The sequence below is a fragment of the Pygocentrus nattereri genome, chromosome 10 (genome assembly GCF_015220715.1).
Source record: "Pygocentrus nattereri isolate fPygNat1 chromosome 10, fPygNat1.pri, whole genome shotgun sequence".
NCBI classification, from domain to species: Eukaryota; Metazoa; Chordata; class Actinopteri; order Characiformes; family Serrasalmidae; genus Pygocentrus; species Pygocentrus nattereri.
The window spans coordinates 37,029,255-37,042,597 of NC_051220.1; the positions used below are offsets into that span (position 1 = coordinate 37,029,255).

General features: G+C 40.4%; 1 protein-coding gene across 4 annotated transcripts in view; it reads left to right on the forward strand.

Annotated features, from left to right (window-relative positions):
• Positions 1 to 13,343, forward strand: part of ston2 (stonin 2) — a 56,594-nt gene that overhangs the window by 33,058 nt on the left and 10,193 nt on the right. For all 4 annotated transcript variants that reach the window (XM_017715052.2, XM_017715054.2, XM_017715051.2 and 1 more), the window contains one exon: positions 10,593 to 12,452. In XM_017715052.2, coding sequence (XP_017570541.1) covers positions 10,593 to 12,452 — 1,860 coding nt within the window. The remainder of the gene's footprint in view (positions 1 to 10,592; positions 12,453 to 13,343) is intronic.

The window sequence follows — 13,343 nt, forward strand, 5'->3', positions numbered from 1 at the left end:
TGAGCTTAAAAAAAATTAATTTTCATAAGACCAAACATCTGGATTTGTTGACTTTATCGTTTTATCATAAGAGTTTTGAAATGGAGAGGGTCTTTTGGTCTCACTGTATACTACAGACATTAAGATGTAACTAGCAGTCTAACCTTTACTTCCAGTTGTTTGGTTTTTGTGTGTGTGGTATTGAGGCAGTAAGCTGCATGAGGCTATGCTTTATTATTAATAATAATGTTATTATTAATAATAATCGACATAAACATGCATTTCACTAAGAAATGTAGTTCCTTTACAGTATGGCATCGTTACCAAGCAACCATGGACTTCTGCGAGTCTTGTTTAGCACCAGTCCAGCGGCGGCCCTCTACACACACTGGGGCTGAATCGCAAACGTCTCCCTGGAATTTAAATACTGGATCCTGCAGGCCAACAATGAATATTAGAGCTAAGGAATAGTCATTTGGGACTCAGCCACATCCACACTGATGAATGATGCACTATTTGGCTGTTTGCTAGAATTTCTAAACTTTCATAGCTAGAGCACGAGGGAGTATGGAGACGTTTGGGATTTAGCCTGGGTTTGACGCTACGTCTGACTGACACAGGGACGTTTGAAGCACGTTATCCATTCAAGTGACATTTTTTAGACTTTTATTCAGCCGTTTTCCAGTTAATGATACATTAAGAGTTTTAGTTCAAGCCTGTGATATTAATGATGAGTTTTTTAGGCTGTTGGCTATCTTTTAGCCTGTCAGCATTAAAGATGTGAAACGCAATGTTTTATCAAAAAAGAAAACCAGCAGACATAAGCAGTCAACTTCATATAGCATTCTTCAAGTCCTAATAATCAAAAGCAGATATCTTCATGCTTTCAAATTTCTTATGGTAATTAGTGTTGATTTTAACCCTTTTGGAAAATACAGCCTCATCAGTGGGATCTGTGGTGGCTGGTCCCCAGATAATACAGCACAGCTGTTTGCACAATGTGGGCATCCATGATCTAAGTATATTTTAGAAGCATGATCAAAATACACTCCTGCCACATGTGTCACTCACAAAAAAGGGAAAGTTTCCTCCTAGTCAGTGGTGCCTGCTCATGACGTGGAGCCAAAGCTGCGTAATCACATTCAAGAACTGCAGCACATGCCAGGAAAAACTTGCTGTGTGCAGACCTTGGGAGAACTTGCAAAAGGGTTTAGGCACTTTGAACACTATTCTAATACATTTATGTAGAAATTATTGTTTAGTCCAGTGTAAAATATACATTTTTTTATATAAATTAAATTACTAACCAAACATAATGTCAGTTTTAATGAAATGTGAATGTTTACCATTCTCAACACATGTATACTGGGTTTACTATATTTTCAATTTTAAAAGAAAAAGAAAAGCAATATTTTGACTTATACTTTGACACTATGTACACACAACACGTACCTTAGAAGGGTCTACCACCCAGTTTAAAAAAAAAAAAAATCTAAGATTGCAGTTTTAAACTGTTATTTTTGTAAGAGACATTTTTTGTAGCCAAAGGACATAAAATATTTAATATATTTACAATATCTAAGACATTTTAACCAATTCTGTTGGTCCATTTATCATAAAAGGTTCATGCATGTGAATAGTTGCTACTGTTTACAAATGGTGTAAGAAAAAAAGAAAATAAAAGTAAAGAACTCCAGAGATTTCTAAAGACAGGTGATGGTGTGGAGGCAGGTAGTTCAGGGTTAAAGAATGGTCACTGGTGAGTGTAAAGAAAGAAAAACTGAGAAAGGGTTAGAGAGGTCTCAGAGCAGATTAAGGCGTAAAGACCATGACTGACAGCCTGCTGGCCACCTGTTGTTTCCACAGAGGAGGGTAAGCAGTTAAGCTGGATAGTAAGTGAATCGGTTTTGCGAATACTCTTCCATGAGGCTTTAGAGTGCAACATTGTCTCCTCGGCTCGACTCAGTTCTGTCATATATTGTCATACAAGGGAGGACAAAATAGTTTATCCTCCCACAAAGTGAAAGACAATAATAGTATAATATATAGCAATTGTTGCACCTATTACAGAGTCTGATTGATATACATCCTCACTCTCACAACAGAAGAGACGAGTACCAAGCAAATTTAATTCACAAGTGCACTGAGGTCGTTGGTTGAGATGGTCTACATGCAGAACATATAGGCTGGATTTAATATATGTAGTGTGTAAACAGGGTGGGCTGAGGAGTGGCCTACTGCAAATATGACTTTCACATATGTTAAGGGTTATTTTAGGCCTTTTGAGGGTTTGTGTGTTGTGGCTTAGGGGGAAAAGACTGCGCAAGTCTGTCTGCTTCTCCAGGAGATTCAGTGCTTCTGCTTAGCCGGTTCAGTTTTGTTTTTCTTGTGAGTAAACGTGTCACACTTCCTCAAAAGCAGTAAGCTGATTTACTCTGAATCTCACTTCACTTCCACCATGCGCAGCAGTAAAAGTGCATCTGAAAACAAAGATTCATTGACATTATTTTTGGAACGTTAGAATCAATATTATACTTGATTATAATGATAAGTAACACTTTCAGTGAAACCTGTGTGCATAGTGCCTCATAAATAAATGTATAATGTGTTATGCAGTTATACATAATGCCTAACAAAGGCCTAAATAATTGCTTCTAAGTAGTTCTACTTGTGTTACATGTATAACTCATTATAAATCAAGAGTATATGACTTTATAAATTCAGGTTTTGTAGAACTTCATATGTGTTCATAAGAACATTTAAGATCCAATAATGTACTATAATTCTGTATAACATGTAATGGAGCATTATGTCACAAAATATATGTTAATGTTTTGGCCAAAAACAATAACCCTGGTAAGAATCCAAAAAAATCCAAAGAATTCTTGGTGTATTGTATTACTGCCTCTATTCCACCACTACCAAACATCTTTCCAATGACATTCCTGTTTTTGAGCATTTTTGTAAGAGTAATTATGAATTATACTAAAGAATTAAACCAAATGTTACACTCTGACCCCTGTTAATGCAGCCTCTGTGGTCAGCATGGAGGAGAGTATGAAGAGGGGAGAGACTGTAGAGTGGCTGTAGCTGGCTGTGGCTTTGAGACAGTTATCAGAAGTTGCTTTAGTGTTTCCACTGTCCCAGTATTACTCTGCTCTTCACTGCTCAGCTCTGTGCTGGAGTCCATGGAGCAGAATCACTCTACCCTGCCAACTAGAACTGAGAGAGAGGGAGAGATATATGAGGGGGTGGATTGACCTTAGGGTTTAAGTGGTGGGAACCGTCAGGTTGTGTCTACAATAGATTTTGGAGATTTAGGTCAAGGTTGTGTTTGAGTTGTGCTTTCACTGTAAATATTACTCTTTCCCTTTCTCTATAAATATGTTTCTTTCTATTTATTTTAGAGTCCTTTCTCTGCTGATGGTCTTTGTGCTTGTTGAAGTAATATTTCTCACCCAGCGTGTAGTTACGAAAAGACACAAAGCAAGATTTAAAATGAACATTAAAGAAGAATAAGCTCATTTGCATTTATAAGCTCTCAGCTGGTTTCCTGACACATTGAATCTGCAGCGAGAAACTGTCAAACACTAAAAAGTCGCAAGGCTAAACTCAGCTTCTCATTCATCAGCCTCCTCTTTGTATTGTCCCATTCCACCTTAAAAGATGCAGCAGCTACATTCTTGCACCTCAGGCACCATTTAAGGTGGAACGGGAAAATTAGAACAAGAACCTGGCGAATGAGAATCTGACTTCAGCCTTGTAAAAAAAAAAAAAAAAGTCAAACATTGAAGAAGACTATTCAACTTTTGCGGAAAAGTTTCCTGCCAGAGATGTGAGAAAGGCTCCTATAGATGAGCTAAAGCTCAAAGCAGAGCAAGAAAATGAGCATTCATTTATATATTTTTAGCCTATAATAGTACATTAGCCCATACTGAGACATACTTACAGCCAAGATGGTAAAGTGGACATAAAATGTTGTGGCTCCCAAGGTGGTTTGATTTTTATTGAAAGGACAAAATGACTCTTCTTAACATCTGGGTTGCTGGGGCCTGAACTACATGTATTTTTTAGGTCACATACTCCCACTTTCTGTAGCAATCCACACTATATTTAGAATAACAGTTCGCAGAACTGTGGTGATCTTGTTAGTGCAGTAACACAATGCACTGTGTTTAGGGGACTCTTCTCTGATACAGCGGTAAAAACATGTTTTTGTAGTTTCATTACAGTAAACAGATCCATTTGTGCTGTGACGTTTTAAAGGAGCTGTGAAAAAGAGAGACAATAAGAGCTGCCATTCCCCCTGGAGCAGTCATATGATGGAGTCGGAGACAGTGTGAAGTGGACGCATGGCTGTACTTGGATAAGAATCACTGTGCTTATTTGAAATGATTCATCAGACTTGTGTCTGTGTGTTGAACCCAACTCTGATCGTAAATTTTCTTATCAGCAGATAGTTCTAAGTGTTTCAGCAGATGTGATTCCTTTCTGAGGAAGAGCTCTTTTAGCTTCAGTTTCAGCTTTGGTGTAATGCCTGACATTGTACTAAAACAGCTGTGATGTATTTATTATTAGCATTTTTCACATATTAGCAGTAAATGTAAATCTGAAGGCCTTTGTTGATGCAATGTGTTGTAGTTTAGGCAACAAACTTTATCCAAAATTCTGCACATAATGAACAAATGCTTGAGTATTTTGATTGTTTAGGCCAGCACTGTATCTGCAACTACCTGTTGTAAAGCATCCCGCAGGACGAAAGTCAGAGGGAGGGAAAGAGAAGTAGAAAGAGAGGAAGAGATTGAGACTTGCACACTTACTGGGGGCAGTAAGGGCAGACAAACAGGCATCGACATGTCTCAGCCTGGCTGTGCAGGCAACTTTGTGGCTAGCGGGTCACATGACCTGCTGCTAGTTCCTGCAGTGCAGGATTGAGCTGTTTAGTGCGAGTGAACCATCTGCTCTTTCTTCAGCCCCTGCACTGCTGAGCCTAACCCTAACACACCGGTAAGTCTCTCTCTGGCTCCGCTCACAGCAGCTCTGGAGGACTTTGTGTTTTCTTCTCCCCCTGGATACCTTCATAAAGGAGGGATGAATTACTGCTTTATCATCTTTGCGTGAGTTTGTTCACCGCTGTCAGCATGGAGATATTGCCTTTGTCTTGAGCGCATGTAGAAGAGGGAAGTTGTTCAGAAGCTTCTGTTTCCTTTCATCACTGCTTTATTCCTCTTTGGCAGCGGGAATTAGCATCCCTTTTTTTATGCTGACAGAGGAAATTAGCATCAGACATTGAAGTCTGAACTTTCAAGACTGAAGAGATGTAAGTTTTTTTTTCCTGCATTGTATTCTTGAGGGTCACTTTTGTATAATTTATTAATATTATGTATGTTTTACATTCAAAGCTGTGGAGCTGTGCAAGGTAAAGAGATTCAGAGCATTCTGTGCTCTTGAAATGCCACGGATTTCACTCGAGCTAAGTTGTAGTTCAATGTCATTGTGGTAAGAAATACTCACAGAAGCTGGTGCTTAGTAACAAGCAGTTGCCTTAGTGCTGGCTGATTAGACCCCCTGTTCAGTACCCCCAATGTCCTCCTAAAGTCCTACTATAGCAAGACAAAAGTTTAAAAGAGGACAAGGGGAGAAAAGAAGTGGGACGTGGGTAGATTTGCTAACGTTTCTGTTATTGCAACCTGCTTGAAACTGGATGAACCTTAACATCTGCTGCTGATCGAGCTTTAGATCTCATTCTCCAGATCTCTTGCTGTATCTTTTGCTGGAACATGAAAAGGCTTGTTTGGAACTTCTGCAGACTTCTCTTTGTACAGTAGTTCACATTTTTCTGTGCCGGTGACGCTTAGTAATCTTTTTAGCCACTCCCTCGTACTGATAACAGTCCAGGCTGGAGACTTTGAAGGTAAATATGAGACTCATGTTGTTTGCATATCCAGTGAATATTTCACTCGGCTCATTGTGCTCTTTTTGTGCAGAATGTTTAAAGTTGCACCGCAGGGCTTGAATGATGATTTAGACCAGCGATTATCATCTACAGAATTGTCTCTACAAACATTACCATTCTATTCCAAATATCTCACAAAGTACCACATATGAGCACTGCAGAGCTATTTTCCTGATATCCTCATCATATCATTACAGTCTGGGCTGTGTTCTTATATTGCTTAAAAATACATAATGAAAACTATATTTTGCACAGAGAGCAAGTAACACTGCACACTCAGAAATAAAGGTTCTAAACTGTCACTGGGGCAGTGCCCCTTTTGTCACTGGGGTGGTACCCTCAGGGTTACGTCTCAGTCCCTTTTGTCAGGGAACATAACTGAACCATAATCCGCTGAAACAGTAAATTCTAAGTTGTATTGACTCCACACACCCCGTCTCATCTCCAGGCTTTTATTTTACTGTTCCTTTTGAAAAAATGTGGCTATGAAAAGATACAAATATGTACTTTTCACCTGGAAAAACGTATTTAAGGTTCACAATTGGACCTTAAAACCACTGTTGTACCTTTTAGGGTACATTTACATTGTAAGTGCCTTGATGAATGGAAAATGTACCTGCACAGAACCTTTATTTATAACAGTGTGTTAATATCCAGTGGATCTCCATATTCATTTGGTTGGGGGGGAAGAAAAAGAAAAGATTGCCAAACTGGTGCTTTAGTGTCCTTCTTCTGTACAGACATGTTCACTTTCCTCAGGAGATCTCATGTACTGGAGTTTCTTTGTTTCATTTGCCTACAGGTGTGTGCAAAGGTTTAGGCACTCTAGTCATTTTTTTGGAGTTGTGTTGATTTTTCTAAGTGCAAATAAATTGCCACATCCTCTACAGAGAGCACTTCAGGACAACAAAATGCACGATTACAGTTTATTTGCTGTTTAACATTTTTTTCCAATATGTCAGCAAATAAATAGAAAATATGTGCACTAAAAAATCTTTAGAAAACCCTGTAGAGTGCTGTTCATAAGGCTACAGGACACCTTCACAAGGTTGACAAGATAACTACAGTACCTCTACATAAATGTCTGTAAATGCTGATTCCAATAGGCATCATTTGTTTTAATGGTTACATTTGCCATTTTTGATCAAAGTTAGCTAAAGTAGCCTTTATGACAGATGATGCCTACTGGAATAAACATTTATAAAGATTTATGTAGAATTATGTCAGTTGTCATGACCTGCTTATGTGGGTGTTGCTCTAAGGACTAAATTGTGCTTTTTTATTTTGTAATGAAACATGCAGTTGGTGGGTGTTCTTTAAGTTCTGAAATTGTCCACAATATGCTTGGAAAAGTGTATTGTGATGTAATTTGTCATGATAACAGAAAAGTACTGTCATATTGGCCACCTCTCTATGTAAGTTTTACCATACATGAAAAGTGACTGGGAATGTTCAAACATTTTCATACCGCATTCCACAGCATTGCCAGAAATTTTGAAGATCTGTGCTATCTTTCTATGTGCCATTCAAAATATGTAAGTATCCAGTTAATTAGTAGATGATGTTCTGTTTGAATGACCTGTAATTAAGCACGGTATTTTCTGTTGTATGCGTAGATACTGTACCACATTGTACACCATAGATCAGAGCTGGGGTTCCCAGTCATACACCTCATTCAACTAATTAGCAGCTCCTCGTTGGCAGGGTGGAGTAGAGAAAGCACAGAAATGTACAGAGCATGGGGTTGGCAGGGCTGGGATTGAGCCCCTGGATTAGAGAGATTGTACAGTAGGAATGGTTAAATAAAGGTGAAGTAATAAAAAATCATGTGATGGGAAAGAGAATGAAGAAAGATCATTTGACTAACATCAGCACTTTTTTTTAAATTATTGTGGTATGTGATAATGTAACCTATGGCCCAAGGATATAGGAGTGCATGACTTTGTGTAAGAGCACCGTGGCGGCTTTAAACAAAATGCAGCTCGCCCCACAAATGCACACAAACAGGGCGGCAAAAAACAAACATGTAGTAGTGCAAGGAGAAAGGACTGTGTGTTACTCTGTGTTGAAGAGAGCAAATTCACTGGCAGTGTTTGTGGACCTGAGGTACAGAATGCCGGTGCCTAGCAACAGGTGAATCTTTTTTTTTTTCTAATTTGGCAGCAGAGAGATGCATTCAGAGTGCTGGAATGGCCAAGAGATTCAGCTTAGTTTCAGAAAGGCCTGCAAGCACTGAATTCATGCTGGAAGGGGCCTCTCCTCTGGAGAGAGAATCCACATTCATATGAGCTGCTTTGTGCCAGAGGTAGACTCAAAAAATATTCACTGTTATGAGGCCAGTAGAATTTTAATCAGTTTGCTTTACATATTGTGAACAGTACTTACATTCATAAGTTTACTGAAACACTGCCTTGATTTTCCTTTGGGCTGAGTATACAGTGACCCAAAAAGTATTTGGACATTTGTGCCGGAGTTCATTGTTAGGATATGAAATGTCGAGTCAAGTGTAGTTTATCTAACACACCATTCCAATACTGCAGTTTTCTTTTAAACAAAGTTTTCTTTCAAAAGGTGGCTGTTAGATTTCAGATTATTAATGTTTAAGCAGATTCTTTGCAAACTTCTGCAGGTTTGTATCCAGAATGTCTTTGTACACTTCTGAGTTTGTTTTTTATTAATTTACACAACACTTTATGGTAGTCTTAGTGCAGTTTGCTTAGAGGTCCGCTCCAGGTTTTCTCCAAGCATCAGTTTGATGATGTGTTTTTTTTGCTCTGAATTAAATATCATTATGGTTGTGTGCACATTACAAGCCTCCTTGCTCAAATCTGATTTTTTCCTCAAATCTGATCTCTCTGACACGATGGTTACCACTCATTTAGGTAAGTGACTCAAATCGGTCATTAATGTGAACGAACCAGCATCTCGAAATGTCCTGCATGCACACATTCTGCCTAGTAACGTCACATAAATTAGTCAAGTGCATCATCAGCAAATAAACTAACGAGCAGAACGAGCTTTGCTGTGAAGATAGTTAACTCTGATCAGCTCTCAGCTTCATTATTACAGCGAGATGAAGGCAGAAAAGGTGAAATGTGCTGCTTTTCCACCATTTACAGGCTTTAACGTCTGTTAAAGCTGCTATGGTAACGCTGAATGATGGCGCACATGCAGTGGGAAAAAAAGCACACACATTCCGATCTGAGAGGCTCACTGAGTTCGCATGCCCACCAATCGGTTATGTATCCGATCTAGAACCACATATGAAAGTGACTCAGGTCGGATTTGAAAAGATCTGATTTGCATGTGCACACCGCTCTGAAAACATCAGATCTGAGTCACATTAGGGCAAAAAATCGGATTTGTGTCACTTCACAGACAATGCAAATAATAAATTGATCCATAGCCAGTTTAGCATGTTTAGGGCAAAAATCTACCAAAATCTACCACAATTAGAATCCGCAGATTCTAATCATTGTCCCCTACTATTTTTTACATTTGTCTGACTGGACCAATGCAAAAACTTTACACACACTTTTTGAGCGGTTTGCATCTGCTGAAGGTAGCAGATATAGGAAAATTCCCTACTCCAGCCGGAAGGTGTGAGTTGTGGTGGTTTCTAGGCATGTCTGGGTGCTGCCGGGGGTTTTGTAGAAATGTTTCCACTATTTTTGAGCCACTTACTAAAATACCTTCCATACCATTTTGGTGGTCCACTGACTGTGAACATGCATTTTAATGTGTGAAAGTACTTTTAAGTGAGCCACCTGCTCTTATTATTACAAAAGGCTGGCTGCAGTATAGCGCATCCCGTGTGTTACTACTCATGTAAATTTAACAAAAATCACCTCAATTATTGTACCATTGAAAAGGAAGCTTAAGCCTTACTTCTAGCGCTTCAACATTTTGATGAGGATGTTGGATCGAGCAGTTTGCCAATCACAGTATATACTGATCACAACCTGATTTGGTGTTTAATCCAGGATGTATAATCAAAATCAACGTTTGATGAGGTGGGCCCTTTTAATACAAGATTACATGCTCATAATGTGGTGGCAGATGCTCTTCCTTGAGCGTAAACTGTTAGTGAACAATATCTGTGGTTTGTCATTGTTTTGTATGTAACCCGCAAACTAACGTTGCTCCCTCTTAAGGGGAGGCAAAGATTATGCAAAGTTAAGCAAAGTTGTGTGTTGTGATCACTGTCTGTATTCATGCCTGTGAATCTGAAATCTTTTATAAACCAAACATCTGACCAAGAGGTGGATATTGCATAATTGTATGGCCTTCCCATTTCTTACAGTATGTAGCTAATGTAAGGGGACTATATATAAATATTTTGTATGTGTGCTCCATTTTGGTGCTCTCTGCTTTCTCTCAGTGAGGCAAAATGCCTTTCAGCTTCTTCGTTAGTTCTGCTCATTAGTCCAGTCACTGTGTATCTCATTAAGCGTGTTTCAGTGATGAGAAACAGATAAACACTCATGATGGTTCGAGCGCAGCAGGAGTTGTCAGCCGTCTTGTTCATGCTTCCTGAAAGATGAAACGCAACAGCTTAAGACAAGGAGTTTCCCTACAGATACTTTCTGTTGGAAGGTTATTTGAAATGAGCGAATTGGCTCTAGTCTTGTGTAAAACATTTATGTATGTTTTGCAGATTCGTCTGTTTGCCAAGAGGATGAGGGAATGAATATGGATACGCTGAACTGGACAGCCAACAATTCACACACAAATGGCCAACCGTACATCAGCTCCAGCCGCTTTGCCAGCTGGGTAACCTTTGATGATGATGAGATGCCAGACAAGCATGTTTCAAAGCCATCCAACATCAAGCTCGACAACCTCAACAAGCCTCCGTTACAAGATGCCAACAGCAACCTAATTATTTCACCTTTCCGGAACCAGGGGACGGACAGGCACATCCTGGACTTAACCCCAGATAGTACCCACACTGTGTTTGACTTGGACAGTCCGTTATTGAACAGCAGCACTCCTTACACCAAGAAGAATCCTTTCCTGGATGAGGAGTTTTCAAACATGCAGCCTTCCTCTATTAATCCATTCAGTGCCTACTTTAACAAGACTGAGCTGAAGTCAACTGAAAGCAATGGGTCAGAAAATGTTTTCTCCTTCAGCCCCTCTGTTTTTGAGCCCCAGTCTGCTGATATCAAAAGGGAATCTCTCCTGCTCTTCTCTTCTGATAGTGACTCTGCTGGAGGGCATGACCTTTACCCCCCAGGTCCTACTGCGGATGATCTGGATCAGTTCAGAAACATGCAGATCTCTGACCCGGACCAGGTAGGCAGTGCCACTTTACCTGATGACTCTGTGGATGCAGTGGACGAGGACGAAACTCCTTATCAGCCAACTCACATGGCTCCACAGAATGGCTGGCCCATGCTGCTGCGCATCCCAGAAAAAAAGAACATCATGTCCTCTCGGCACTGGGGACCCATCTTTGTCAGGCTGAGTGATGCTGGCCAGCTGCAGCTTTTCTATGAGAAAGGCCTGGAGAAACCCTTCAAGGAGTTCCAGCTGAATGCCCAACTTGAGCTGTCTGACCACAAGCTCCAGAACTATGAAGAGAATGGCCGTGTGCATACCCTCAGCTTGGACCAGGTAGTGTACAAGGAGAAGCGCAAGATCCAGCCCAAGGTGGCCGTGGTTCACTTACCTGTGAAAGAGCAACTTGTAAAACTTGGGACCATCGACTACCAGGACTTCCTGAGCTTCAGGTACGCGTTGCAGGAGAAGCTAGTGTGCCTATCAGTGGACACAGACTCTATCAGTTCATCTGTATCCTACTCCGAGGAGGAGATTCAGGTTGAAGTGGTAGATAGTTTTTATGGAGTTCTGTCTAAAGGGGACAATCGTATTCTAGAACAACTGGTAACAACCCGGGTCAATGTGCTTGCATTCCTGACAGGCTCACCACTGTGTCGCATTGGGCTCAACGACATCCAGGTCAAAGGAAAAGAGGTGGTATCCCGGCATGACATCATTCCAAACACAACCACACGGTGGATTCGTTTGCGAGATTGTAGACTGCATGAATGCGCAGATCAGTCAGAATTTGACGAATCCAGGATCATTGCCTACGACCCGCCGGCTGGACGGCGATTTGAGCTGCTGCGTTTCCGGACAGCCTATGCGGAAAAGATGCTCCCCTTCACTCTGAGAACGGTTGTCAGTGTACGCGGTGCTGAGGTGGAGCTCCAGTCTTGGTTGGTGATGTCGACAGGCTTCTCGTCCAATAGAGACCCTCTCACGTTGATACCATGCGAAAACGTGGCTGTCAGATACCCCATTCCAGAAATATGGGCCAAGAACTTCCGCAAGGATAGCGTAACTGGAGAGAAGTCCCTCAAGGCACGCTTCAATAAGGGAGCCAGCTTTGGTTCCACTAGCAGTTCTGGCTCAGAACCAGCCATGAGGGTCACCCTGGGTACCGCTAAATATGAACAGGCTTTCAAATCTGTGGTCTGGAGGATCAGCCGTCTGCCAGACAAAAACTCCGGTAAGGGCTAACCGCCTTATTGTGGAAGCTTGTTTGAAGGTGACTACAGCTAATGTACAAGAAAGTTGCCAAGGGGAAAATTCCTCCCTGAAATGCCAGCCCTAGTTTCAGGCATAAAAAGAGGGAAAACACATTGTTTCACTGGGAAAAGGTCAGTAAGTACAGTAGTGGTGTCATTCGTTTTAGAAAATTGACTGTAGCAACTTTTTTCCATCATGCTGCCAGTCATGATATTATTTCTGATGTGACCACATGTTAATTGCAGCAGTTTGGGGCAATAATGAAAACATGTTCCTAAATGAAGGTTATAAATTATGTGAAATGAGTTGCTGCAATCCAGTTGTGGTTTCTGATAAAGTGTCACACATTGTTTTGTGCACCAAGATCCAGCAGTACTGGGCAGAAGTCGCCCTTCATTTATTTAATTTCTATCAAAATGGGCAATTTAATAATAATAAGTTACATTTATATAACGCCTTTCACAAACCCAGGGCCGCTTCACATAACAATTTAGTTATTCATATTTGAGCTTCAGGGGGAAAAAAGCTGAGAACATGTAATAAACATGTTCAGCGATGATGCAGCCAGTCTAATGTTCTGAGAACACCAGCAGCTTCTTCGTTTGTTTTCTTTTCCCAGTGAGGCTTCTCAACAGCTACACATCCTTTCGGACCCATAGGCTTGAGTTGTCTTCTCACAGGATGAAGAGAAACACCTGTTGTTTTTTTTTTTCAGATCTGAAGCAGCTTGATTTTCATCTCTCAAAGATGAAATCTTCAAGGGATGTTTATTGTTTTTTATAGTTTTGGTGTGTACCAGATCTTATATGATTATTAGGAATCCCATTTTCTCGTTATCTTTATATTTAGATTTTAAGTAATATTTTTCATT